We start from the raw sequence: 27939 nt of genomic DNA, 5'->3' as shown, positions 1-27939 counted from the left end.
TGCTCCTCCTCGCTGCCTGACCCGTCCTGATGCCCTGGGGGGGGGGGGGGGGGCATACGGACGGTCTGAAGAACCATTTGGTTTGCTGGGGATAGTCCCACCTGTGGGCTGTGGAGATGGGTTGGGGATCACATATTGGGAGCTGTACTGTAATGGCCTGGGACTGTGATTGCTGTAGTGGCTTTGGTGCTGCGGTTGCCACGAACACCTTCGTACTCAGGACTCCATCAGGGGACAGTGGATAGATATTAACCAACCGGACTTCTTGCAAAAACTGTGATGAATTTATTGGTTGCACAATTGCATATAGTACACAATAATAGAATGGATTTATTTATAATTGCACTATCCGTTGCACCTAGATGAGGATGGGTTCCCTATTGAGGCTGGTTCCTCTCAAGGTTTCTTCTTCATATCATCTCAGGGAGTTTTTCCTTGCCACCGTCGCCTCTGGCTTGCTCTTTAGGGATAAATTCACAATTAACATACAATTTACAATATATTTTTGTGAATCTATTTATTTCTGTAAAGCTGCTTTGTGACAATGTCCATTGTTAAAAGCGCTATACAAATAAAATTGAATTGAATTGAATTTTGTTCATCATTTCTTGAAAACCTTTAAGATGTGTTATCTAAACCATTTAATGAATTTAATCTTAGATTCCAAACTGAAATTCAGATCATCAATACACGCAATATCTGTACTAGGAACTGTACTCACGATCCTTACATAGTGGCAGTAGTAACATGGTATAGACTGTGGTATGAAGTGAAGACTCTACTGAAGAAAAGAGAAGTATGAGTGAAAGATTTCACTACTTTACATTCATATGTTCAGAATCAGAATTCAGAATCATGTTTGTTGCCAAGTACTGTGGGTTTACATGTGCAAGGAGTTTGTCTTGGTGTACTGGTGCTTAGTAACAGTAAAATACAAGAACTAAAATAATATTAATAAGGTACACAAACATAGAAATATAAAAATTCAGGAAAATAAAAATAGAGACATTAACTGTACAATATTGCAGGATATGCAAAATTGGGCCAGTGCAAATATTCACAGTTTGAAGTAAGAAGGTGCAGTATAGCAATCTGAGTTGTATGTGTTAATGTAACGCATATAAAACAGCAAAGGGTTTTTTTTTTTTTTGTTAATGTCAGGGGAGGTGGATAAGAGACCATGGTGGGTTTTCTTATGTGAGATAGGGAAACTTTCCGTCTCTTAAAAAATCCTTAAAAAAATCAAATACATGTCACCACACATTAATACTAAAGCATTGTATTTCATTGGTAATGTTGTTGCTTTAATGTGAGCATCATGTGATTGTGATTGGCAGCAATTCAGAGGGTTAGGGTCAGTGTAGGGGAGGCAAAGCATGACACTCTCATTAACATGACACACTCTCAGTAACTGAAATATATATATGGTGGCATAAAATCACTCATCAGAAAGAGTTTTCATGACAGACACATTAGTTTATTAGATTTCATAGAGGCCCAATGCCTTAATTCTCTAGCTTTCTGCTCACTGAAGTCCATAGACAACATAAATGGAGCTAAAATTCATGAATATACAAGGATATTGCATTATTCGTTTTAGAAGATGCTTGTATACTGTGTGAATCCCAAAGATGTTCAGATTTATCAAACACACTGCTTCATTTTGAGTGAGGGGGTTGTTCCCACATAAAAAATTCTAAGTAATCAACTATATAAGTAGTCAACATACTCAAGCTATATTGTTTAACAAAGATTACAGCTGTCACTCCATGGATATACAGTATGGACCAAAAAGAGTGCCTGGCTATCAAAAAGTATGTAGTATTACACCACATTAACAAAAATGCAGGCTGTCTTTTCTATAATAATAATAATAATATTTACACAAAATGTTTTAGGCCTACATATCTTGAAATATTTGTGGTTATTTTCCCCCTTTTTCTGCAGTCAGGTCACACACGGGTGGGCACTGTCACCGGCTCTGTATTGGTATCACCCTGCTGCAGCTCCTGAATGCCTTATGATTCCTATCTGCAGCCTCTTTTAAATATTTCCAGTAAAGTCTGTGCAACTGCCTATTTCTGTTTTTGTCCAAGTTTTATCCCAGTTGATCTCTCTCTTTTAGTTGCTCATTTCCTTTCTGTGTGTGCCAAGATGGTCTGAAACTGCTGTTTTATCTTTCTCTGTTATTGAGATTGCTGGGGGATTTCAAAAGCAGACAAAAATAGAACACAGCATCATATCTTTTCCCCAAAAGACACCATATAATTAAAGGATCTATATTGTTATTGGAAAATAAATTAGAAATGCATCTTATTGTCTGGTTTCTTTTTGAATAATGTTATCATCCATTATTACCTAGCCATTTAAAAAGCACACAGACCACATGTTTATCACAGCCAAGAAGATGAGTGCAGTGCAGGCATAGAATTCAGTGAAGGATCTTATCATCCTAAAATTATTATTCACAGTGTGCTTGTTCTAAAACCATTGCACTTGGGTTTCAAAAGCCCTGATGTTACTTTTGTATTGGACTATAAAATATATGGCTAAAACAGGATTTTTCAACAGGTAACATCAAGCATTTTGAGGCCTAGTTGCCTGTGTTAGGAAAAAGACAAGCGCATGGCATGTTGACTAGGTCTGTGCTCGCTGTTGCCTCCATCCCATTGAATAGCACATGCTGCACGCTTCCAGCATTGGCATGTTGCTTCAGGTCAGAAAGCTTCTGCAGGATCATCTGTCTCTGTCTGCCCCGTGTTACTCCACGAAAATACAATACTGCCGAGAGATGCTTTTTGCTGGAAATGAGGAAACATTTCAGGGTGAGTCCACATTTGGTTCAGATAGTTTTTCCTTGCCACTATCACCTCTGGCTTGCTTATTAGGGATCTAAATATAAATCTACATATGGATTTTTTTACAAAGCTGTTTTGTGATGATGTCTAATGTTAATATAAATAAAACTGAATTGAATTGGTTCTGATAGAGGTACAGTAACTTATAGCATAACTCCTAAAGCTTCTGGGAACACAACTGGAAATTCCATCTCCCTCCCTTCTAAATCCTTTCCTCCACAATTTCCTGTATGTGTTTAAAAGAACAGATCCGATACCATTTACGCTAAATATGTGTGACTCACTAAGACCTGGCACACATTTCTTGAAAAAGGAGTAGAAGTCTAAAAGCAGTAGAAATCCCCCCCCCCCCCCCCCAAAAAAAAACAAAAAAAAAACAAACAAATAAGTAAACAAACAAACAAAAAACTGTAATCCAAGCAGCAACACCCAACTTTGGCCAAGAGCTATGATTGTGTAAAATGGGTTCACTATTGGCAAAGAAAGACAGATTAGCTGAGTTATATTTATAGCCTGAGTTATATATTGTTTTGTTGATGGAAAACAAGAGCTGTGAATCATTTGGTCATTACAGAGCAAAAATATATATATATATATATATTTTCTTGAATGGAATATTAAGTAAGGAATTTTTCTTTCAGTATGGAATTTGACTTCAATCATTTAAACCTTGTTGGTGAGAACAGCTGTGGGGCTAGATTAAAAAAGAGACCTCACCTGAAATCTGGATAGTCATCAACCAATGGCTGTAGGTAATTCTTTATTTCACTCTCTTTTCTCTCTCCAATGATCTTTTGCAGGTGGTCCCCTACTGGATAGAGCCAGTGTTGAACAGAATTCTATGGAGAAACAAAAGCAAGACAAGGTAGTAATCAAGTCCTGTAGACCATCATCTTGCTTTTTTTATTTTCTGAGTAATGATTGGCAATGACCCCAAACACAAAGCAGTGCCAGAGATATTCAGAGAGGAAGGAAGCGAGGTGTTAAACAAGCTCAACAAACCTCCGGGAAATTTCATCCACGGCATAGGGTCTTTGAGGATTGCCTGGAAAAGCTAGTTACATATAACAGTTAAATCTGCTAAGGGACTTTTTTTGATGATTGTATAGTTTTATTGTTTTTTTTTTTAGGTTACTATCACAAATAACATAAAAGTTCTAATATGTTAATTTATACCAAACCAACCAAGAAAATACTAATTTATTAATAAACAATTCAAACGCCCATTTTGCTTTTTGGTGTACAGTGTAAAGTAATTTGAAATTATGACTGAATCCAAAATTTACACTTGACACCAATCACAGGACCAGATGACCTATCTGCCTTGGTAGTATAAGACGGAATATGGGAAAAAATGTGTTTAAATGTGAAAGACACATTCTAACCTTCATTTCTAGAAAATATTTCTGTCGATTTTTTTTTTTTTTTTTTTTTTACAGTTGATGCAAGATCCAAATGATGCAAGTCAACACAATGGCCCAACACAAAACCATGTGAAATAGCTAAAGCTTATGAATCTGCTATGAGAAATCTGCTATCAGAAATACAGATGAGTAAACTAGCTCAGTTATATTTATTCTGCCATTAACCAGAACAAGCCACTAAAAGATATAAACAAGTTTATTAATTTGGTGTACAACGAACAATGAAGCATTTACTCAGGAAATGTAAAGTTTTTCTTCCTAAGACTTATAAGAACTATATTATAAGTTGTGGCTCATATAAAGCACATTTTCCCCACATATTGGGTACCTTTAGGATGCTTATTTGCAGCTTGACATTTTAATCACTGTGTTGTCACAATTCTCAAAAAGACACAAACCTTAGTTGTAAACCGACATAAAGCTACTCACATTACAAACACCAATAATAGTAAAAATGTTTAAGGTTCAGATTGACACTAATTGGTATTAAATTTTAAAAGAATCATCAGTTATCATGGTGCAATGTGCACATTATCCGGTAAACATTAACACTATGAAGAGCAATGTGAGTCTTATCACTGAAAGTGTTTTTTTGTAGTGAACTTGAAATATTTTGCTCTGGATTAGTCAGAAGATAGACTGTTGCTATGCTAGTCCAAATGAACAGAAAAGTCACTTAAACTAGAAAAAGAGATTATACTCCTGGTTAATGGTTATTATGTGGAATATTTTTATACCTCGTATAATTCTTCAGATGTTTTCACAAAAATTTTTTAAAGCAATAAACCCTGGGAAACATAAAGAAAGAAATTGTGGTTGGCGTACCATTTCCTGAAAGAGCTCACAGAGTTCACTCCATTGCACTCTTATTTTCGTGGCAGCTTTTTCATTCTTCCTGTTTTTGCATGAGTAGTTATTCTTCATCAACTGAGATATATACTCCCTCACCACAAAGTAATGCACATCACTCACAAATTCCTGTAGTAAAACATACAAAATATACACAGACAGAAAAAAGAAAGAAAACATTTGTGTTTTATTGTGATATATTTTCTCTTAAGATGCTAAATGTTCCTTTTTGCCATATCATTATAACTTAAGGGGAACCCATTTCAGCAACAAAATAGGGAACTGCAAACTTTTCATTGTGGATAGCTGAAATGTTTATGTTTGTGTGTCTTCTGTAACTATGTGGGTTTAACAGTTTCTCTATGACTACTTGGTCATATGCAGGATTTCCCAAGACTGTTGTGACACTTTTTTCTGCTATTTTTTTTTTGGATGCATTCAGGGGTTAAACCAGGAATTAAAAAGTGGAGGAGTCATACATAGGTGGTAACAATGTGGGAACAGTTCCTTTTAAATTGTGTGCTACTCTAATAAGTTCTTAACTCAGATATCATGAAAAAAATGTGGTTAACACAGTTTTTTGATATTTCTATTTCTGTGTGAATGGCTTATTTGAACATATAGTTGGGTGGCCATGCTGTATGTAGATCACTGCTATTCCCTGTTTGTCACTTGTCACCAAAATGATATCAAAATAAGTTCTGATTATCCTCGTTTATATCCTCCACAAACTCCAATGCCCAGAATCCTCAATCTCACACACACACACACACACACACACACACACACACACACACACAATCATTACGAAGTGCATACTAGTGATGTTACTAAGCCTTTGTATTGTCTGTTTGAGCTCATAGTTTTGCCCTTGCCCATGCTGTGTGCAGATCGCCTGACCTGTTTCTGTTTCTGAGTATGTCATTTAAAACCTCATTTGGATTTGTCTGCTTTTCTAATTAAACCTGCATTTGTATCCAACCTGAACTCCTTCCATGACACTTTAAAAATCAAATGACTGAAGAAAAACATTTTACAATTTTGAAATGAAAATACTTTTCTGTAGAGCACTATAGTACATCATTATTATTAATTTTCATGCCCATTATGACAAGCTATGATTTACACTTCGATGTATATCAAAGTATTTTACTAGAGTGCAGGACCTGTTTGGTATTCACATAAACTGCTCCCCTCCAAAACTGAGTAATTCCACGCTGGTGATATTCCTCACTCTTAGCTCTATAATGCTTTACAACCTTTTGTGTCCCATGCAATAACCTGTCAAATTAGTCTGTGTGTGTGTGTGTGTGTGTGTGTGTAGGTCTGAGTGAGAGAGAGAGAGAGAGAGAGAGAGAGAGAGAAAGAGGCAGACAAACAGACAGGCAGATAAAGAGAGAAAGACATGGCATATATGTAAGTGTTCATACCTGTGCATGTTGGGGACTCATGTGTTTGCATTGTTGGGACAGAGTTTCAATTCTCTTATGCAATTGTTGAAAGTCTTCTTCAGAGGACAGCCACTTCCTTGTCATCATCATCTTTAGAAGAGGCTATGAAGAGTATTAAAAGGTTACAACTTCATTTATCAAAATATATTATTATATGTCATATTAATCAGAGAAGCCCACTCATGATTTTCTTTACCTTAGTGTCAGTTTTGAAATGCTCTAGAAGAGCCTGGCTCAGTATGTTAACCAGTCCATTTATCTCTTTGGCCAGCTGCTCTACCTGACTTGGGCATTTCTGTCTGTAGCTCTCAATTTGCTCTCTAGACAATCATACACACACACACACACACACACACACACACAAACAAGCTAGTTAATAATGAATGATGTTAAGAGCATTCTCAAAAATAGTAAAGGCCTCGCTCTACACTTTAAATATCGCAGGACAAGTCATATGGAATCATACAGCTCTCTTCAACAATCTGACCTTCATTTCCCAGAGACGGTAGTATTCAATAACAATAACAATAATAGTACCAGCCTAGTAATTATGGCAGAATCTCAGATAGTTTCTGCTACTATCTGGGTTTACAGCCATTTTCAGCAAAATTCTTACAAGTATTGTGATTTACATTTACAGCTCAACAAGGCCTACACATCAAAATTACTTCAAATTTACCAAAAATGCTGAGAAGATTAAAATGTGGATTTTCTATCAGTGGCCAAACACAGGTATACCCTTTTAATTTTTTATATATTTTTTCTGAATGTATTCTCAGAGATCTAAAATGTAAGATGAATTTTACTTTAGTGAATCTGAATATTTTCCTACACAAGATAGTTTACCTTAAAATATCATATAAAACATTTGACAATATGGCTGATTAAGCACATTGTATGTCAAAGAAACCCCCTAATATTAGTAATATTTAATGATAATATAATCTAATGCTAGCTACAATGTACCACAACTTTTACAAGTCATAAGACCAGTGAATACGGTAGACCAATATAGTTTTATGCACTTACTTTTAGGGCTGGGTCTAATAATATATCTATATTGCTATAATTTATGTCACAGTATGCTTTTTTTGAGATATCATGGGTATTGTCAGTACTGCTGTTACACTGACTCCATGGTTACTCATGGTGACAAGTAGCTGATTGGATGGTAAACTCTATTTTTGCACCAGTTGTTTTAATCTCCCTTATTTTCTAAATAATAAATGTTAATGGACATTAAATATAACAATATCCTTCTAGTGTTCCAGAGGCTTTTTAAAACATGCCACTACTGTATGCTGGCTTTTTTTAATAGGTTTTGTTGGCAAACATAAATATTGCCATGTATATCATGTATTGAAAAAGAGTTCAAATATCGTTATATGATTTTCTATATCACCCATGCCACTTACTTTATATTAATCTCATTGAGTATATGTAAAATATTAATAGCTAAAAGATTCTTTCACCTCACCGTAATTCTAGTCTGCTCTTTTCTGCCAGGACGTAGATAGAACACTGATACAGACTGACCACAGCTGTCTATGTTGTGTATTCATCTAAGACGATGATTGGCTAGCAGATTGAACCTTAAGTTTAGCTGTGAGTTTGGAGGTAGAGCATTTTATTTTTTAAATATTAGTCCATTAACTTTGAAAAAAAAAACACAGTACAGGAGAATACGAAGTTAAGCTTGTGTGGTTAACTCATTTAGACCAAAATTTGTCCCAATAGAACCTTTTATTACTGAGGTCACAACTGGACATTTCATGCCCCCCAATGTAAAGAAGCCATTATTCCATACCATGTAGTGCGCTTAGTTAGAAAATAGATCAGTCATTTAACATATGGACCCCTTTGTGGATTGAGACACCTCCATAATGAAAAGGCTTGTGTACTTCAGGGCAATTTCACTGGGAGTTTAACATTCCCAGTAGGGACACCTATTACTGCCTAGATTAGGGTTACCAGAAGCCACTCCTGGAGCCAGGCCTCAGTGTGGTATCCACAAAGCCATGTAAACTGCCTGCACCTCCAAGTCCATGGCAATTCTCTTCCAGAAATGAGTGGTGAGGGGACAGACCTTGCCCCTAGTCAAGTGTGAGACTGATAAACAGATCAGATCAGTGGTGGCAGTGTTACAGTCACTGCACTGGTGGTGAAGCAGGAGCTCAGTTTTTGGATTTAACACTCTGTTTATCGATCATTCTACGGCCCTATCTTCACCTTTGGTGATGAGCTGTGGGTAGAGACCAAAAGAATATGGTTGCGAGTATCGACAGCACAAATGAGGTTCTCCACAGGATGGCTGGCTTGATTTCTGATAGTTTTGCAATCTGGGAGAGCACTGGAGTACTCTTGCAAAACGAGAAGTCCCAGTTAGTACCAGGTTGGCTCCCACTAGAGCTGTATGTCCCAGAGCAAAAAAGTCCCTAATTGGAGAAACTCAGGAATACCCAGGACATACTGTAGAGATTAGTCTGGGTTAGGGCTGGGGATTTTCTCAGCCTGTAGCCAGTGTGCCAGGAAAAAAAGGAAGAAATATGAATGAATGAATGAATGAATGAATGAATGAACGAACATATATAGGTTGAGCATTTTGTGAGATTTCTTTTTTATTATGACTATGTTAGTATGCTGTGCATTGTGAGAAATCATTACTGCTAATCCTTATATTTAACTATTGGCAAGGATTGGAGCAGCAATACAAACCGGTTTGCAGCCTGTAGTCTGTAGAGTCAATTTTGTTTCAGAGCTTTAGGGACTTTCCCACAAAACATTGAATGTGAGCTATATGAAAGCCTTGCGCCAGTAGTGCTGCTTCCATTAAATCATGTGACTTCTTGCAAGTTATAATCACATGATGTAACATTCTGTGAAACTGATGCTCTTAAATATAAGTCCACTGAACTGCAAGTGTACCTGAATCTGTTTACCTGAACCATTGTGGCATCTTTTTTTTCTTATAATTCATCATTCTTTATAATGACAAATCCTGTATATTTAGCACATATAATTCTATGCAACTCTGTACTAGTTAACATTTAAAAAGCACTAGTCACTGCACTGTCTGTCTCATATCTGGTGTAATTATCAGCTTTTATGTTGCATGGCACGTGTATTAAGTATGAACAGGCATTTAGTAGTGGCAACTGTTTATTTATGAATAAAATAATGATGTCTTTTTTATTTAGTTGGTATTAAGGTGGATTATCTGATTTATGTTTGGATCAGGGCCACATAATTCAGAATTGGGTTGTAAGATATGGGACAGGACAAATAAGGCTTGACTTGAAGTCAGAAAAACACTATCTCGAGATTTTGTCAAAGTTACTTCAAATTTACAAAAAGGGTGTTGCAGAGCGTAGTAACATAATAACATTGTTGGATCTGAGTGGGTGTGAAAACAGCACTGTGCTGGCGGATTTAAATGTCAAACCTCCACATTGCGCCATTCACCTACTTCAACCTAGGCTCTTTCATTTTATGATCATGAGAATAGCAACACAAAGTAACTCTCCAAACTCAATATGTGGGAGTTCAGGAAAAAAAAAATCTGTACTGGATTAGGGGATTACAGCATTTACATTCTTTGATAATTTGTTCCATATTTTGTGTTAGAGATTCACAGTTTGTGATAAATGAACTTACTTTAAATTTCTGAAGCTGTTGATGTAAGTAATGTGATACTCAGCCCATAGGGTGGGATCCAGAAGAGTTTTGTTCCATTGTACAAAGGCTTTCTCAAATCTTTGGAAAGGGAGATATAGAGTGCAAAGTGAAGCACGGTATGTTGAAATCCAAAATTTTTACTTCGGCTTAGCATTTCAACACAGACATTGATTTCATCGATAATATGTCAGTTTGAGGTCGGAAATATGCAAGAAAACTCAATCTTACCACAACACAGAAAGATGATAGAGAATGAAAGTGAAAGGAAATAAAGAACCAGTGTTTTCCAGACAATTTCTCAGAGTGACAGTAATTACCATAGATCTACAGTATATTTGGGTGGTAACTTTACTAATGATATGTCGAACAATTATATATATGATATGTTAAACAAAAATCTGAGCCGGTAGGATGTTAAATATATTGTACATGATAAATATATTGTAAGTATTTAGCCTAAAACAATATACCCAATTACAAACCGTTTAGGAAATTCCTTTAGCTCATGAAGGCAGCAGCACATAACTCTGTGCTCCAGTTCCACATCAAGCATACTGGATGCCTGGACTGGTCCTGTAATATACTGAGGGAAGTTGAGGACAAAGTGAGGCATTGATATAATACAGTATATATAAAAACTTGATTGCCCCCTAGAGTTAAAATGATGCCTTGCATGTACTAAGACTACATCTAAGATTATTACATCTGCCTGCTCAGTGAAATTGTACATCATATTAAATTTAAATTAAACCATATTAATGAAGTGGGCAAATCTGTGGTGCATACCGTCAGGATGTCCATGTGAATGTGAGAGAGGTAAAGTTCCTCATTAATCTGTGGTTTATTTTTGTCTTTCCACATCTCATCATGTTCCAGCTTAATTATATTGTCCAGAGATGATCTCACATCTGCCTGTTACATACAAAGAATCTTTCACTTACGAGTGCGTTATGTGATCACAGTAGCTTCGTATCAGCGGCACAAAACTTCAACACTACCTGTATGCATCTGTATCTTACCTGTAAGCGATTGCAGTATGCATTCTTGATCTGATCTAGAAAATCATTGTCTAGTTTAAGAGTCTTCAGCTCCTCCTTCAATTCTGGCTGCAAGGAACTGCTTCCCATAATCTTCTCACTGTGGTAAAGGTAACACTGTTAGATTAATCATCTCTATATCCATTAGAATGTTTCTTATAAATTAACTTGTAGACTGTTTATTAAGGTAGTAATATAAAAATATAACAGTATAATAATATGGTAATAATCTTTGGTCTTTATGAGATCATGTATTTTTAAGAAGCATTTGCTGTAAATGCCTCTGTCATTTGAGTTTAAGATTTGTTCATGTGTTTGGAAGTATTTAGGTATCTTAGGGAACTGTGTAGTCACAATGTATTTACAATGTCTAGCAATAATCAGTTCTTCAGAGACATTCACAATTAAATCCACAACCTGCAAAAGGGGTCATGTTTACCAGCATTAAATGTTTTATTACTATGACAGAAGCACATTAACAGTATCCAAAACTGATGAATACAGACATACTATAACACTACTTATCATAGCTTTTATACCATGTGAATCAAAAATTCAAAGGGGAGTCAATTTTACAGACAACAGAAAGCTAATTTAGCAACTACAAAATGCTAACGTCTTCTTCTCATATCTAAAAATAGGATCATTAGTGTCATTATGACACTAACACTTTCCAATCTGCTTATAAAATGCTAGATCTCACAGCTAATCGGTTTGTAACAAGCTTTGAATTCATTAATAATGAATAATAGGTGATGTACAAATTGTACTATTGTGATAATGGAAAATGATACTCCCTGTGCATCACACATGTGACTGCAATTATAATGTGAATGCAATTTCTCAAGAATGAACTCTATTAATCACAAACCAGCTCCTCACCTTTGGTAACAGTTCAAAATAAAATCCAGAAGGGCGTAGTAATCCTTCACTTCTGTCACTTTTTCCAGAAGCCCTTTCAGGTGTTCTCCCACAGCTTTATGAAAGGTTGAAACGTATGTTTCAAACACATTAAAGCTTGGTGGGTAAGAGCTCATAAGCTCTGCTTTTACTTTCCCCAACTGCACAACAATCACTTTTCCCACTTGTCCTAAATGTACTGCCAACCAGGAAGCATTTTGCTCATGGCTGTCCAGATGAATCTCCTTGAGTGTCTCTTTTACTCCTCTCTGTATTGCAGCCCTCCAAACATCTCTCCATTCCCCCATCTTCTCCTCATCTTTTTCTCTCTTTTCCTCCTCTTGGATGATGCCAGCCACCTGCACTAGTAGCTCTTTATTGCAAGAAGGCTGGGCACAGGATTGTTGGACAATTTCAGTAAGTTTATCTCTCAGGTTGTTGTAGAGCAGAGTTAAGTCTTTCTCTTTATTTAACAGTTCAACTGGAAAAGCTTTTTCACCCAATTCATCCCGCTCACATTGAACCTCGTTCCGCAAAGAGAGTATATTGACATAGGCATCTTCCAAGGCATTATTCTTAATGAGATTGTTAATCTGCATTACTACACAAACAGATAGGCAAGACAGAGAAAAGCAGTCACAAATATGAAGATACACAACAAATATTTGACATTTTATTAACTTCAGTTGTTTTTAAAGTGAATATTTAGGTAACACAGGAAATGTTACCCTCACAAATAGACACTTCTCACAAACCAGAAAACTAAATGATTCATCTGTGTCTACAGAAAACATCTGATTTAGAAACAGTTGTTTTTTCTTTTTTTTAAGAGAACAGGCACAACAGGATCAGACATGTAGGAAGATGCCTTACGTGGGGGGCTGCCAACTGAATGTAAAAGTGTGACGTCTTAGAGACATAGGGCCCACCCCTTCCTGTGTCTATAAACGCAGACGCTAAAAATTATTTAAAAAATAAACACAATTACCTGATAAAGGTACTGGTGGGATCTCAGGTAGGAAGTATAACTTCCAGACCTCTGTTGTTCCTCCTGTAACCTCTGACTTTTTCTCCTCTGATGACATAACAACCTCTGTGCACACCTCCAGCTGCTCCTGCTTGGATGTGTTTTCTTTCTTACTTCCAAAACGCAGTTTCCATCTGGCAGATTCCTGTTTTGTAAGCTGTTCTTCTACTGTGTCATAAGCAAAAGGACAAGTAAAAAAAATCACGTTATATTTACAAGACCACAGTTTACTTAAAGCCTTTAGGGTGGCCAACAATGATCCTATGCAAAACGAAATAAAAAGACGAAGTAGAAAAAGACAGATATATAGAGTGTACAAAGAACCACAAATTGGCGGCTGACATTCTACACATCTCTCAGTATGTAAGCATTTAAAGCATGCCTGCTATCTGTCAAGTTATTATGAATAATGTAATTTCTTTTAAAACTGAGTATTAGAAATTGATTACACTTATTTAGCTAATCTTATTAAAAAGAAACATGGTCAACTCCACTTTTTGTAAATTACACTTTGGATAGTAAATTATAGGCTTCACAAGAGAAGTGTTTTTGTCAGTGGTATCTTTATTTATTTAAACCTGGACAAGACCATTACTCATCTTGTCCTTGGAAAATACAAAGTCTAAAAATATATTTTTCCTAACACTTTTGAAATGTGGTACTTACTTGGTGAAGCTGGAGATTGTACTGGAGAGTCAGAGGAATTACCAAGGTCATTTCCAGTACTTGCCCTGTCTATTTTGTTATTTGGCGCTTTGTTTTTCGGGGACAAAGGACTCATCTCTCCAGCTCGTTGAAAGTTTCTTCTGAAGGACTTTATTATGCTATTCTTCTTCTTTTTGCCATTTATTTGAGTTCTGTTATTTTCTGTCATTTCAGTTGGGAATGAGTCCTCACCACATGCTGAAATGTCACTAGGTCCATCTGCTTCACCTTTTATATTATCTGCCATCCTTCCAGCCAAAGGCCTGTGATCTATAAGGGTGTGACAAAGAAAAAGTAATGATATACTGAAGAAAGCTAAATAATCATTAATAATAAAAATAATCATGTAATTAGTCTTGTACTGAAAGGTGTAGATCAGTTGACTTGGCTGTGTGAATGCAGTAAGTTGGGGTTTTTTTTCCAACACCATGATCTTTTTGTTTACTGAAAACATATAGTTTGTTCTGAGAGGGGGAAGGTGCATATGTGACCACAAATACACTACCTTACAGTATATACTGCATTCAAGTAATGACAGGAAAATGCTAAATAATATACCAAATTTGATTAATATAATGCTTTTATAATATTTATAATTTTTAATATATTTTTTTATATTTTCTTAGTGTTCTTAAGTGTTCTACAAGAGTGTCAGTACAATGGACTGTTTTTATAAGATCAGGTTTGTCCAAAATTGCATAGAATCAAAGCTTACACTTTGTGCCCACTCCACTCACATAATGTGAAGGGTAGAAAGAGTGAAAAAACACACTTTTGCCATGATCCCCAATCTCTTTTTCACATTTTTACTCCTTTTTCTTGACCCAGTTTAACAGCACTGAAATATCCTCAGGAAAACACAAAGATGTGCCAGTAATGCATTCCTCAGGTCCTCACTGTTTTCCAGCAGTGGAAAATACAAAGAAACTGTATTTAAGTAAAAGTATACTGTAGGCACTGTGGCAAAATCTTACTCAATTAAAGTAGACGTACGGGGCAAAAAATCTACTTGAGAAAAGGTCAAAAAGTTTTTACATTTAACAGTGCATTACACAACATTTGGCAAGATTAGGTAACTAACAGTTACATAAGTGGAGTTTAATCAGACTTGAATGCTTTTTTTTTTTAACTCCTTGAGCCCACCCAGGTACACAAAGCTCCACCCCAGAAACTGTTGTGGTTTAACTAGAGTTAGCATTAGCAAAAACTGTCATGCCAATACTTTCAAGCACACTCTGACATTCAGCTGCTTAAAAACAAAGCTGCATGTACAAACACAATGTACTTTATGTACACACATAGTGATTTATGAGAATAGTCACAATTGCATTTGCTGTCTTTTTTTTTTTTTTTTTTGTAATAAGCTCTTATGACCTCTAAACTATGGTATTAGCATGTAAGCTTCACTAGCTAAAAGGTGCTTTTTAAAAGCCAAGTTATAACTTTATAAACATGCAAAATATTAAGCTCATAATGATTTATGAGAATAGTCATGACTGCAGTCACTGTCCTTTTTTCTTTGTAATGAAAAAAGTATCTAATTGATTTGCTATGTAAAGCCAGCTATTCAAGCATTTCAAAACTTTATATATATTCCATCATGGAAAAATCCTGCCAGCATTTACTCTGGTTTTACTATGTTTCATGTCTTTAGGTTTCTTGCTAACAGGAGAATTATCTGGCTGCACTCAGCACTCACTAATTGAAGACTGAGATTGGGCAGAGTGAAAGAGTGTTGGGAAATGTCTATAAAATGATGGACAAGAGGCTCATCCAAACACAGACAAGCCTTCTTGACCAGTAGGCATTTCTCCAAACATGTTTCCTAAGTAACATAATACACTTGTGTTTTTTAAACAGCATTTTTTAAAATCATGTTCTACACATTTTTTGATGCTATCTGTACTACGAAGAAGAAAAAAAACTATTACACCTTTAAATAAACAAGAATACAATTTATTGGTTTAATACCCGAGAAGAAGAAATATCTAACTGAATTATGAAGGTACACTGAAGGTCAAAATAACAATATAAGGAGTAAAACTTTTTTTCTTTGTAAATGACTTGGAGTAAGAATACAAGTATTGAGCTCCTGAATGGTGCAACAGAAAAGCGTTTGCCGTATCATCCGGAGATCATGTGTTTGAATTCCAATGATTCCACAGCCATTCGTGGGAGGGAGAGGTGGGATTCTCTCTCCCCTATCAAGCACAGCATCACTAGCCAATCATGGACGTCTGTGAGCTCATGCATGCAAAAGGGGGCAGACAGAAGTTACTGTCTGTGTGGAATTGGCCATGACTAATATAGTGTGAAAATCTGGGAAAAATAATTTTAATAAAGTATATACAAGTATTTACTCAATAATGCTTATTGTAAAATACAAATAGTCCAAGAATTTTCCATCCCTGCTGCTTTCCTATTAACTGAAAGTAATTTATACATAGGGCAGCACGAAGGCAGGTAGCAATGCTGCCTCACAGCTTCAGGGTCCCCAGTCACACCTGAATGACTGCCTGTGCGGAGTTTTGCATGCTCTCTCCATGTCCATGTGGGCTTCCTCTGGGTTCTTTGGTTTCCTCCCACCCCCCAAAACATGCCAGTAGGGAGACTGGCTACTCTATATTGCCCCGTTAATGAACTGCTTGCCTCTCATGCCCAGATTCACCACGACCCTGACCGTTACTGAAGATGAATAAAAGAATAATCCATGCACATTGCCAAATATGAGAACAGAAGGTATAAGCCAAGAAGACATTGAAAAAAAAAATCAAAGGAAATCTTTACATAAAAAATGTCTTCATTTGAATGGCATATAGTTGCGACTGAAGTGAAATGATATAATAGCAGTACAATGAGATAATAAGTCAGTCACAGTCTATGCAGTTCCACGGTGCATTTCAAAGTGCACTGCTGATATAAACGTAAAGGAACACCTGGGTATACAGAATATAACACATCTCTTTGTGCACAAAATGTATATTTGTTCACACAATGTCATTAAATCAGCTTTTAAATTGTAAATCTTTGATATTAACACTTAGAGAGTTTGAACCATTTGAACCATAAACAGTTATTTACAAAACTCAAATGAAAAAAAAGTAAGTAATGCTCGCCATGTTCAAAGACCCGTTGTGTTCAAAGAAATATAACATTTTACACATTTAACCTAACTTAGCTTATACTTTTTAGTGACAAAGTGATTTTCAACAGTCCTCAAAGTCCTCAAAGTCTGAGGTACAGGTGATAAACTGCACCTGAAGAAAAGCTTCACACGTAGCTACTGAATCGACTCCCTTTAACCTTGAGGTAAGGCTCGGACATAGCACGAGTACACAGATAAGCAACAAGAGGAGCAGTGTAGTAGCCTTGTGTTACCACTCCACATGAGTTAGTCCAAGACTTTTATTTTAGCTCGATTAAATAGCATATGAAATAATGCGGTAATTGGCGGACACTTACCGTAAGTTACTGCAGGTTAGTTAAGCAGACACCTGAAAACCTTAAATCCACAATTCCTTTCGCTTTCCACTTCAGAAAATTCAAACGACCTGCACTAATGTTTACCTTCTCTTTTTACCTTCGGAAATCACCTGCCCCTTGATAGGACTACAACGTCATTAAAGCTACACACCACTTCGACCAGGTGTTCGACAAAAAAAAAAAAAAAAACGCTACCAAACAAAGAAACACCTAAAAAGCCTGTTTCGTTAAGTGTATGGCTGCAGCTTAGAAGCTGAGCACTGTCAATGACTAACAAAAAGTTAGCTATATTAATCCATAAATATAGCCTGTGGTTCACATCACTTCCTATTTTCGCACACGTTCATATCTAAACGTGCTACACACACACACACACACACCCACACACACACACACACACACACTATGCACAGATTAGACAAAAACATAACAAGCTGGAAAATGTGCCTGTATATGTCCTCGATTAAGAGAAAACATGTCTAAAATAGCGTTTACCCGTGTTACTGAATGACTACAGTTGCTGTTAATGATTGTTAAGGAGCACTGTTGTGCTTAGCACTTGCAGAAGTTTAGTAAAATTGTGGTCTTATTTAAATAAACCACATACTAACTTAGACTGGCTAAAATTAAACGCAAAAAAGAAAGAAAAGAAAGAAAACCACAGTAAATGGTTAAATAGCGCAGTACAAATTCAAGCATGTCTATAAACCTGGTCTCGGAAAGGAAATAAGATTCTGGAGTGTGTCAGGATTAATAACATGTAGGCTATGATATGTTACTTGTGTTTAATCTTTAATGATATTGCAGCTAGTTAATGAACAAGAATATTAATTCCAGTTCCTGTCATAATCTCGGTGTCTCAGTGTGCTGTCCATAAATATCCTCGTACTCTTTTTCCTTTTTTTTTTTTTTTTTAATATTTAAAATTTATTACTTAATAAATAAAAAAACACCTTTTTATTTGTTTTTTTTTTAATTTTCTTTATTTTTCTTTCTTTCTTTATTTTTATTTTTTTGCTTTTACAAGGGTCACATGTTGACTGTACTTTTCCACAGCCTATGACGTGCTTAGCAGGTAAGCTGTAGGTGAAAGTGAAAGTGGCTAAAACAGCTCAGGTAAGATTTCTCAGGTTTCTCAGGTATTATATATAACTTTTTTTCTATTATTGTTAGTAAATGTTCTGGTAAATAACAAAGTGGTTGTTTTAGCGTTTAGATTAGACTAGGAATGGCATGTGGTAAAGGATGCTTTGACGTACATTGTTGTGATTAAATGTACCGTGCTTCATTCGACTCGCCTCACACATAGGCATGTCTTTTTTTTTTTTTTTTTTTTTTTTTTTTTTTTTTAATAAATGCAACAGGTAGGTTTTCAAAACCTATTTCAATATGTGTTACTATGGTGTATGTGGTGTCACTGCACTGTAAGCGATGAAAGCTGTTGTTTCAATATGTTTCACCATATTGAAGAGTAAGCTGTTGACATGGTTGTATGCACTATAATCCAGTATACACTGTTAATTATACTTTTTCTTTTTATTTCTTTTTTCTTAATTAAAAAAAGATAGACAATCTTCTACTTCCCTGCTCATGATCTATGGCTTTATGTATTGTTTATGACTTTCTTAAAATAACAACAATTCTTGGAAAATTTAGTTAGGATTATTGACTAATTTCAAAGTAATGATAATTGGTTGGCCAATAAACACTGCACTAGGTAGATAGATAGATAGATAGATGATCTGGCATGGAAGTTCAGTTGGAAGTCTCATCTATGATATATGCTCACAGAATGGCAGAAAGCACAAGTGCTGGTGAGAAGAACTCAAGTGGATCAGGGACTTTGAAGACCTTGATTCGAAGCTTCTCACTGAGAAAAAGAAGAGAAAATGAAGTAGCAGCAGCAGATGGAACTGCCTCTAACACCAAGCCTGCCTCTTCTGACACACAAAGTAAAATTAATTCACTTCACTATCACTTTTCATTTACGAGGATGAATAATAGTACAGAATAAAATAAAAAAGAAATTAAAAAAAGAAATCATTAGGAAATAATGATTGTAGTATCAAAAAGAATGCTGTGATAGGACTGTTTTAAATTTAACATTATAAAGCTGAGTAGAAACAAAAAACAACAATACATTTATAGAGATAGTGTAATCTGCTTTGGTTGAGTACAATTCTAATAATAGACTTGTGTAATCTGTAATCAAGTTAAATAAAGCCACACTAAGGGAAAAAAGTTAATGTCTTTAAGGGCTCTTAAGGGTTCTTTCAACGGAACTTCTTAAAGAACTTGTAAGTTGTAAGTCTTTATTTATTTGTTGTTTAGAATCACCTACAGCAGAAGATGGTTTTAGGAGGACAAATTGGAGAAGAAGTTTCAAGCGACAATCTATCCAAGAAATATTTAAATCTGTCCCAGAACATGATGCCACAACCAGCACTGTAATGGAGAAAGAGACCACTAAGGACTGTGACTTCACCTATACTATTCTGCCAACACCTTTGTCGGGTAAGTACTTTACTAAGTACTAGAATTTACTAAGGTCTCATTAATGTAGGATGTGACATAAATCTGTCAATGTGTCAAACAATCCTGCTTGTTTTTGTCTTAATCTTAATCATTTTCTTTCATATCTCTTTGTGCAGTAATGGAGATTAGCAATCTCATTGAAACGGCAGCCTTGAAAGAGGCCTATCTGAATATACTCTCTCTGCAGAAGCAGGTTCAATGTGAGCAGGAAGCTCTGGGTGGAGAAGCTTCTCCAGTGAAACTAGCCAATAAAGAGAAAGACCTGAATCTGCTCTACAACAGCCTGAGGGACAAACTTTCTAAAATTGTCTGTCAATCCTGTACCCAGCCTTCTTGCAACAAGGAGCTACTGGTGCAGGTGGTTGGCATCATTCAGGATAAGGAAAAGAGAGAAAAAGATGAGGAGAAGATGGGGGAAAGGAAAGGAGAGGAAAAGAGAGAAGGAGATATGGGGGGGGGTGGGGGGATGGAGAGATGTCTGGAAGACTGCAATACAGCAAGGGGTGAAAGAGACACTCGGGAAGATTCACCTGAACAGCTATGAGCAAAATGTTTCCTGTATAGGAGTACACTTGGAGCTTTTGGGTAAAAAGATTGTGGAGTTGCTAGAGATGGTAAAGGAAGAGATTTTGAATTTTTATCCACAGAGTTTCCCAGTGTTCGAAACCTATGCTTCATCTTGTCATGAGTTTGTAGGTGAACACCTAAAAGAGCTTCTGGGAAAGACGACAGAACTGAAAGATTATAATGCCATGCTGGATTTTGCTATCAACCGCTATCATAGGTGAGAAGTTGCAATGAGTATTACTGACACTTCTGTTGAATAGGTTGACAATAAAATCAAATTTACCCCAACTTTACATTATTCCTTACAGTGAGATGATTCTTAGTAGTCCCTCTTTGCAGCCAGAGATGAAAGAGCAGAAGTTTCTCACACTATCTGGTGACTTGCTAGGCAAGATTAAGAAAGCATATTGTGACTGTCTACAGGTCAGAAACAGCCATGTTGACCTCAGCAATAAAATGCTCTATTTTGTTGCTAACTGTGTGTATAACCTTTTTTTTTTATTATTATTATTTTTTTATTCAGGATACTCTACATGGCTCATTGGACAATCTTATTAATGCTGAACAGGAGGAAGTATGGAAGAAGAAAGTAACACCCAAGAGAATAAAAGATGAAATATTCCTCATATCTGAAGTTTACACACATGTCTGTGAAGTATGTAAACCATATTTCCCTGAAGAAGTCTACCTTTACAACATTGCATATTATTATTTCTGTCAGTATCTAACCTACATTGTGTTGGCTTTGTCAACTGGCAGTATGTTTTATAAGTTGGGATAAACAGTTTTCTGAAAATGTTCAGTTCTTTAAAATCTTAGTACGTTTGTGACAAAGATAACAGGTGATTTAATAAAATGTGAGAGTACTCTCATCAAAACAGACACTTTCACATTTAGATTATCAGGAAATATTCTGAAAATTGTGCAAAGATTGATAAGAATCTGGAAAGGATGGCCGTATGCAAATGTATGGAGGCTCTGAAACACTTTCCCAAAAGGTAAACAAAGCTCTTACATGCTGACGTGATACATGCTGCTTTCATCTATTGCATCTATAGTAAACTCTAAATATAAAACCTGACTGAAGTGTCAAATTTATTTGACATCTATTGTACAACCAATGTACACATTTCCATTGCTTTATTTCTGGTCTAGATTTGAAGAGGAGTTTTCAAAGCAGAGCCGCTCCTTGTTGGGCTCAGACTTACTGGACTGCTGCCTGTGGGCTGAATATCACGTTGCCTATATCAACAGCTTTAGCTTTCTCAAGTAAGTCTTCAGTAAAAGTAATGCTTCAGAGGCAGTCTTTGTTCACTATGCTTGGGCAAGTGATTCACTACATGACTTTACATATGAGTCAAGTAGTTTCTGTCAGAAACATGTTATTGAAATCTTGCAGGCAGTTTACAGACATGTCAGTTATCATAGTTATGCAGTCTCTGCATTGATTTTGATTGTATGATAAATGTTCTATATTGTATGTTTCTGTTCCAGAGAGCACATGGAGGGCTACAGAGAGAAGTGCCCAGGGCAGGTGGAAGAACTTGTGACAGAGGTGGATGGACTCATTGACCGCCTGAGACAAGCTCTGCTGGAGCAATTTAGAGTTGAAATTGAGGTGGGCTGCTTTGAATGTAGGAGTTACATGAACCCATTTGTATGTGTATTACAATACAGTTGATAAAAATGCAGCCAACTGATTTGTAAGCATTGTCAATGCAGACTCCTTAGCCTTTCTTTTTCCTTTCTTTGTTTCAGCCCTACCTGGGTGGTCTAATGACCAAGAATTGGCTCAACACAGATACTGATTTCAATGAACTGGTTAACAGAATAGAGACTTACTCTGGATACAGCAAATCCATGAGACGTCCACCTGCACAGGTGAGTGTGATCATTTGGACTCTTGGTAAATTAATTCAGAAAAGAATATGTTACATGTTTTCTTAACACTGTCTTGCCCTGCAGTCTTTTGCCAATGATGTGCATTACCATGTAGTGAAAGGGTACATATCTGAACTACTGAGGAATAAATACTCTTGCAAAGGCAAGAAGAATGACATTGCTGCTGCTAAAATTAATGAGCAGTGGACTGAGCTTAAGCAGCTATTCTGTGAAATGGTAAGATAGACGTTATGTGTTCAGATGAAAAAAAATTCTTTCTGCATATGCTCATCATTATGTACTACAATGTAAAAATGTATACATGTTGCTAATTCAGGGATCAACCTTAGACTGGCTTCACTCGCTAGGATATCAAATTAGTAAAATCATTGAACAGGAGCATGAGAAAGCTATAAAGAACGTGTTAACACCGTTGGTTGAAAATTACCCAGACATAAGGTAAGCATGGTCTCTTATTCTTTATTATACTGCATATTTATCCTAGGTTTATGCACATTTGAGATAACATGTTCTTACTGAATGTTTTCAATTTCTAGTAAAAAGCAACTCTCAGCTATTCTATACTTCAGAGACAGCGGTTTCAAGTTTGAGAGGTCACCGGCCATTCAGTGCTTCACTGAGCTTAAGCGGAAGATAGATAACAGTAAAACAGAAAATACTGGAGCTCACACCTTCTTCAGTGACATCAAGGTACTTGTGTTAACTGATAAAATTGCATGCTATACTCACTAGAAAGCCTTAAATTGATTCCTTTTGAAAGAACTTTAATTCTAAGGGGGACTGGATTCTGTACTATAGTTACATACAGGCATAGGCTATATGGACAATTACCACTATACACCAGAGTTATATCTTTTTCTGAATCAATATATGTATTGAGTTTCCTGTAAGGGTTAAAAATCATTTCTTTAATTTTTAGTGAAACAGACATCAGCCTGGTGCCCTTCTAGAAGTCCCTAAGCCTTGATGACCTCTATCATTACATCACTTGTGTAAAGAAGATGGTTTGGGTTGGATGCAAATGCAGGTTTTATTAAAACAAACAAACAAACAAACAAATCCAAAAGAGCATTCAAAGAATGTAGTCAAGAAACAGACACTGATCAGGTGATCAGCTAACAACATCCAAAAGGGGCAAAGACAAGAATTAATGTAGCAAATATATTACAGTTAAAACAGTGAGAGCAAAATGAGAAAACAAGGCTTGGTAACATCACTAGTATTAACCAGGAGGGAGACTTCGCAATGACTGAGAGCTTGTGTGTCGTTTATATATGTACAGTATCTATAACACCTATACAACTGTATACTCATGCGGTTACCTAATCAGCCAATCTTGTGGCAACAGCGCAATACAAAACAATCCTGCAAGAGTTTCAGTTATCAGTTATCATTAGTATGAAGCAGATTTCTTTATTGCTATAATTCCTTTCATGCTGATGAAACATTGTGATGTGTAAATGGGCTTAATAAAGGTGCTTTTTCTGTTTTGAACTTAAATATATAAATTTGACTAGATAGTGTACTGACAATGCTGTACTGCTATTGAAATTGATAATTTGTCAAAGGTTAATTACAACATTTTAAAGGAAAAAAAGGTTGTGCCAGACAAATATCAATGACAGCGTAAGGCACAACACTACTTATGAACAGTGCTAGCTGGTATAAATTATTTGTTGGTGCCAGTTGAGATTGAGTATTTCAGAAACTGCTGATCTCCTGGGAATTTCACACACGACAGTCTTTTTTGTTTTTTGTTTTTTGCACAGAATGGTGCGAAAAACAAAAAACATTGAGTGAGCCACAGTTCTGTGGGTGGAATTAAGTGAGTGGGTTAACATTAACTGAAGCTCTTGACCTGTATCTGCATGGTTTTTTGCATTGTGCTGCTGATTAGATAACTGCATGAATATGCAGTTGTATGGGTGTTTCTGATAAAGTGGACAATGATACACACACACACACACATATATATATATACACACATATATACACACAAATACATACATATATACATATGTATATATATATATATATATATATATATATATATAGATGTTCAGAATTTATTGAACATTTACTTTCTTTGTTTTAAATATTTAAAAATTCTAAAACCTATTTCCTCAGACTTTTGGACACCACACAGTATATACAGTCATGGGAAAAAGAAAGTATACCCTCCTTCAGTTCTACGTTTTTAGTTTTTAGGCCTAAATAACAATTATGTGCTCCTCATGAACTTATATAAACAAACAAATAAACTCAGATGACAACAGAAAAATACAACAGATTTCAATATGTAGTCTTTTTTTCCCCCAAAAAGTAAACCAAGTTTCAGAAACCAGATGGGAAAAAATAAGTACACCCTAGAATTCAGTAACATGTAGACCCACGTTTAGGAACAATAACTTGAAGTAAACATTTTCTGTAGGAGTTTATCAGTCTTTCACATAGTTTTGAAGACATTTTGACCCACTCTTCTTTACAACATTGCTTCAGTTCATTGATGATTGAAGGTATTTGTTTATGCACAGCTCAGATCCTGCCACCGCATCTCAATGAGTTGACTTGGCCATTCCAGCACCTTCATTTTTGTCTTCTTTAGCCATTCAGATGTCAATTTGCTGGTGTGTTTGGATCATTGTCATGTTGAATGGCCTCACATTTGTCTCAAGAATATTCTGACAAGTTTCCCAGGTCCTGTGGCTGCAAAACAAGCCCAAATCATCACCCCTCCACCACCATACTTGACAGTTGGTATGGGGTGTTTGTGGTGATATGCTGTGTTAGTTTTCGCCAAACATGGTGCTGTGCATGATGACCAAACCTCTTCACCTTGGTCTCATCATTTCAAAGGATATTGCTACAGAACGTTTGTGGTTTACTCAGATACAATTTTGCAAACCTAAGTCATGCTGCTATATTCTTTTTGGGGAGAAGGGCTATTTTGTAGTCACCTTTCCATGAAAGCCATAATTGTTCAGTTTTTTTTCTGATTGTGTGCTCATAACCATATACATTTAATGTGCTTACAGAGGCCTGTAGGTCACATGATGTACAATTGGGTCCATAAATATTTGGACAGTGACACAATTTTCATAATTTTGGATCTGTACAACACCACAGTGGATTTGAAATGAAGCAATCAAGATGTGATTGAAGTGTGGACTTTCAGTGCAGTCCTTCTTTTTCAGTGTGTTTGCCAGTGCATTCCTTCTTTTTAAGACTGTACCAAATAGATGATTTGGCCACTCCTAAAATTTCTGCTATCTCTAAACAGACAGGTCTGTTATGTTTCTCTATTCTATGTTTTTTAGCCTAATGATGGCCTCCTTCACTTGCATCGACACCTCTTTGGACCGCATATTAAGAGTTTCCAGCTACCAAATGCAAATTCAACACTTGGAATCAACACCATACCATTTATCTTCTTAATTTGTTGTGAAATAATGAGGAAACTGGCCATGAAACTGCTTGTCAGTCAATTGTCTAATTACTTTCGGGCCTGTGAAAAAGGAGGGACTCTAAAAAATGGCTGTAATTCCTAAACGGTCAATGCAATGTTTTTGTGAAACCCCTTGTATTAAAGCTGAAAGTCTACACTTCAATCACATCTTGCTTCATTTCAAACCCATTGTGGTGGTGTACAGAGGCAAAATTACAAAAATTGTGTCACTATCCAAATACTTATGCACCCGACTGTAGCTGTTGGGTTTTTCTTTATATTCCTGAGCATTAAACAGTCTGACCTTGGACTGAATTTGCTGGGACCCCCACTCCTAGGAACTTGAAGAGTCTTGAAGGCCCTCCACTTCTAAAACAATACTTCTCACTGTAGAATGCTGAATTTCAAATTGTTTGGAGATGGCCTTATAACCCTTCCCAGATTGTTGAGAAGCAACAATTGCTTCTAAGAGGTCATGGCTGATGTCCTTTCTTTTTTGGCATGATGTAGACACACACCTGAGTGCTCCAGAACACCAAACTGCCAAAGGTTCTGCTTCTTGATGATTAATTAATCTTGTGCATTTCATTGGTAACACCTAGCTGCTAATTGTGCGCTTAGTGATTGTGGAAGTAGGAAGGCAGACTTTTTTTTCCTGGTTTGTGTGAATGTTGGATTACTTTTTGGGAAAAAATTACTATATATTGACATCTGTTGTGTTTTTTAGTTGTTTACAGCACATAGATGGGGTGTGCTTGAAAGGTGTTTTAACAAATGTAATTATCTATTTGGGCTAAAGGTATGTTATTTAAAAAGAATACACATTTCTATTTTCTTATTTCGCTTGTTTTGTATATTAAATCATTTAAAAAAAAAAACAACTTAATCTACCCTACAGCTACTGTGTTTTTGTTTTTGTTTTTTGTATACATTCATGAAAATTCCTATTTGATATTCCTATTTTTCTTTGTACATTACTGGTAGTTACCACTAGATGGAGACCCACAGCAGGTGTTGCATGATATCACCCTGTATGCTTTTCCATCTCAAATATAGAATAAGCCATTGAAATTCTGTGCATTATTAAAAGGATGTGAGATTTGTGGAACCTTCTAGCTTACACTTTGAAAGTAATATGGTGCTGTTTGGATATATACAGTACTGTGCAAAAGTCTTAGGCACATGCAAAGAAATGCTGTAGAGCAAAGATGCCTTCAAAAATAATGAAACTAAATATTTCTACATTAAAAAAATACTATAAAGAGCAGTAAACAGTAATAAATGAAACAAAGTCGATATTTGGTGTGACGATCCTTTGCTTTAAAAAAAAAAAAAAATAGTAGTCTCAGGTACAATTTGTGCAGTTTTGTAAGGAAATTAGCTGTAAGTTTTACTGACCATCTTACAGAAGCAACCACAGTTCTTCTGGAGACTTTGACTGTCACACTTGCTTCTTATTTTTGCAGCAAAACCCAGCAGCCTTCATTATGTTTTTTTGTCTGAAAAGTGTCTCTTATGTAATATGCTGCTTTCTTTACTGCCATACAAACATTTTTCTGTAACATTTAATTTTGTGCTGGAAAACTAATGTATGGAAATCTAAAAAGTTTTTGTACTGAATCAATAATGTAGAAGTCATGAAATAAAAATCTATAACAAAGTTTGTACTAAAAAAATAAAGGGTGTCTAAGACTTTTGAACAGTACTGTACATTTATGACAACTGACCTTGTATCATTAGTATGAAGCGGCTTTATTTATTGCTTCACTTCCTTTCATGCTTATGAAACATTGTGATCTATAAACAGGGTTAATAAAGGTGCTTTTTCTGTTCTGAACATAAATATATGAATTTTTGTAAATCTTTGTGTGAGCCAACCTGAACTAAAAATTTATATTGGATTTACAAAAGTTTTGGAAAGTTTCTGATTTTCTTTGTAATTATGTGGGATTGTTGATGAATGCAAATACCCATATATATTACTGGGCACATGCATGCCACAGCTGATTTGCATTTGATGACACCCACAAAAATAAATAACAAGCAAAGCTCACAGAGCTGAAATGATAAGTAAATGGCTA

General features: G+C 35.9%; 2 protein-coding genes across 4 annotated transcripts; one reads left to right on the top strand and one right to left on the bottom strand.

Annotated features, from left to right (window-relative positions):
- Positions 1-1455: 1455 nt before the first annotated feature.
- Positions 1456-17740, bottom strand: LOC113544778 (exocyst complex component 3-like protein 4). 3 transcript variants are annotated; one of them, XM_026943730.3, is made up of 13 exons: positions 17389-17740; positions 13888-14196; positions 13183-13386; positions 12177-12795; positions 11277-11394; positions 11044-11169; positions 10740-10840; positions 10237-10335; positions 6779-6902; positions 6562-6684; positions 5108-5260; positions 3576-3697; positions 1456-2801 (listed from the first exon to the last, which is right to left on the bottom strand). In XM_026943730.3, exons 2-13 carry the CDS (start codon positions 14171-14173, stop codon positions 2594-2596), a joined length of 2283 nt encoding a protein of 760 aa, XP_026799531.3. In that variant the 5' UTR covers positions 14174-14196; positions 17389-17740; the 3' UTR covers positions 1456-2593. The 3 variants fall into 3 exon arrangements, with proteins under 3 accessions (XP_026799531.3, XP_026799522.3, XP_053088960.1); XM_026943721.3 differs by having other exon boundaries at positions 13183-13389; positions 17389-17738; XM_053232985.1 differs by lacking the exon at positions 17389-17740 and adding an exon at positions 14289-14308 and having other exon boundaries at positions 13183-13389.
- A 743-nt stretch (positions 17741-18483) lies between these two features.
- si:dkey-45k15.1 (exocyst complex component 3-like protein 4) lies at positions 18484-27701 on the top strand. Its single transcript, XM_053232242.1, has 15 exons — positions 18484-18525; positions 19201-19361; positions 19741-19923; positions 20061-20351; positions 20401-20728; positions 20820-20934; positions 21035-21166; positions 21409-21509; positions 21667-21780; positions 22006-22129; positions 22270-22392; positions 22477-22629; positions 22730-22851; positions 22950-23103; positions 23333-27701. The coding sequence occupies exons 2-15, from the start codon at positions 19202-19204 to the stop codon at positions 23333-23335; spliced, it is 2103 nt and encodes a 700-aa protein (XP_053088217.1). The 5' UTR covers positions 18484-18525; position 19201; the 3' UTR covers positions 23336-27701.
- The last annotated feature ends 238 nt before the right edge of the window (positions 27702-27939 follow it).

Source organism: Pangasianodon hypophthalmus, chromosome 3 (assembly GCF_027358585.1).
Source record: "Pangasianodon hypophthalmus isolate fPanHyp1 chromosome 3, fPanHyp1.pri, whole genome shotgun sequence".
In the NCBI taxonomy this organism is placed as follows: domain Eukaryota; kingdom Metazoa; phylum Chordata; class Actinopteri; order Siluriformes; family Pangasiidae; genus Pangasianodon; species Pangasianodon hypophthalmus.
Note: the sequence above shows the minus strand (reverse complement) of the source record. Positions and strands in the feature narration are given on the sequence as shown.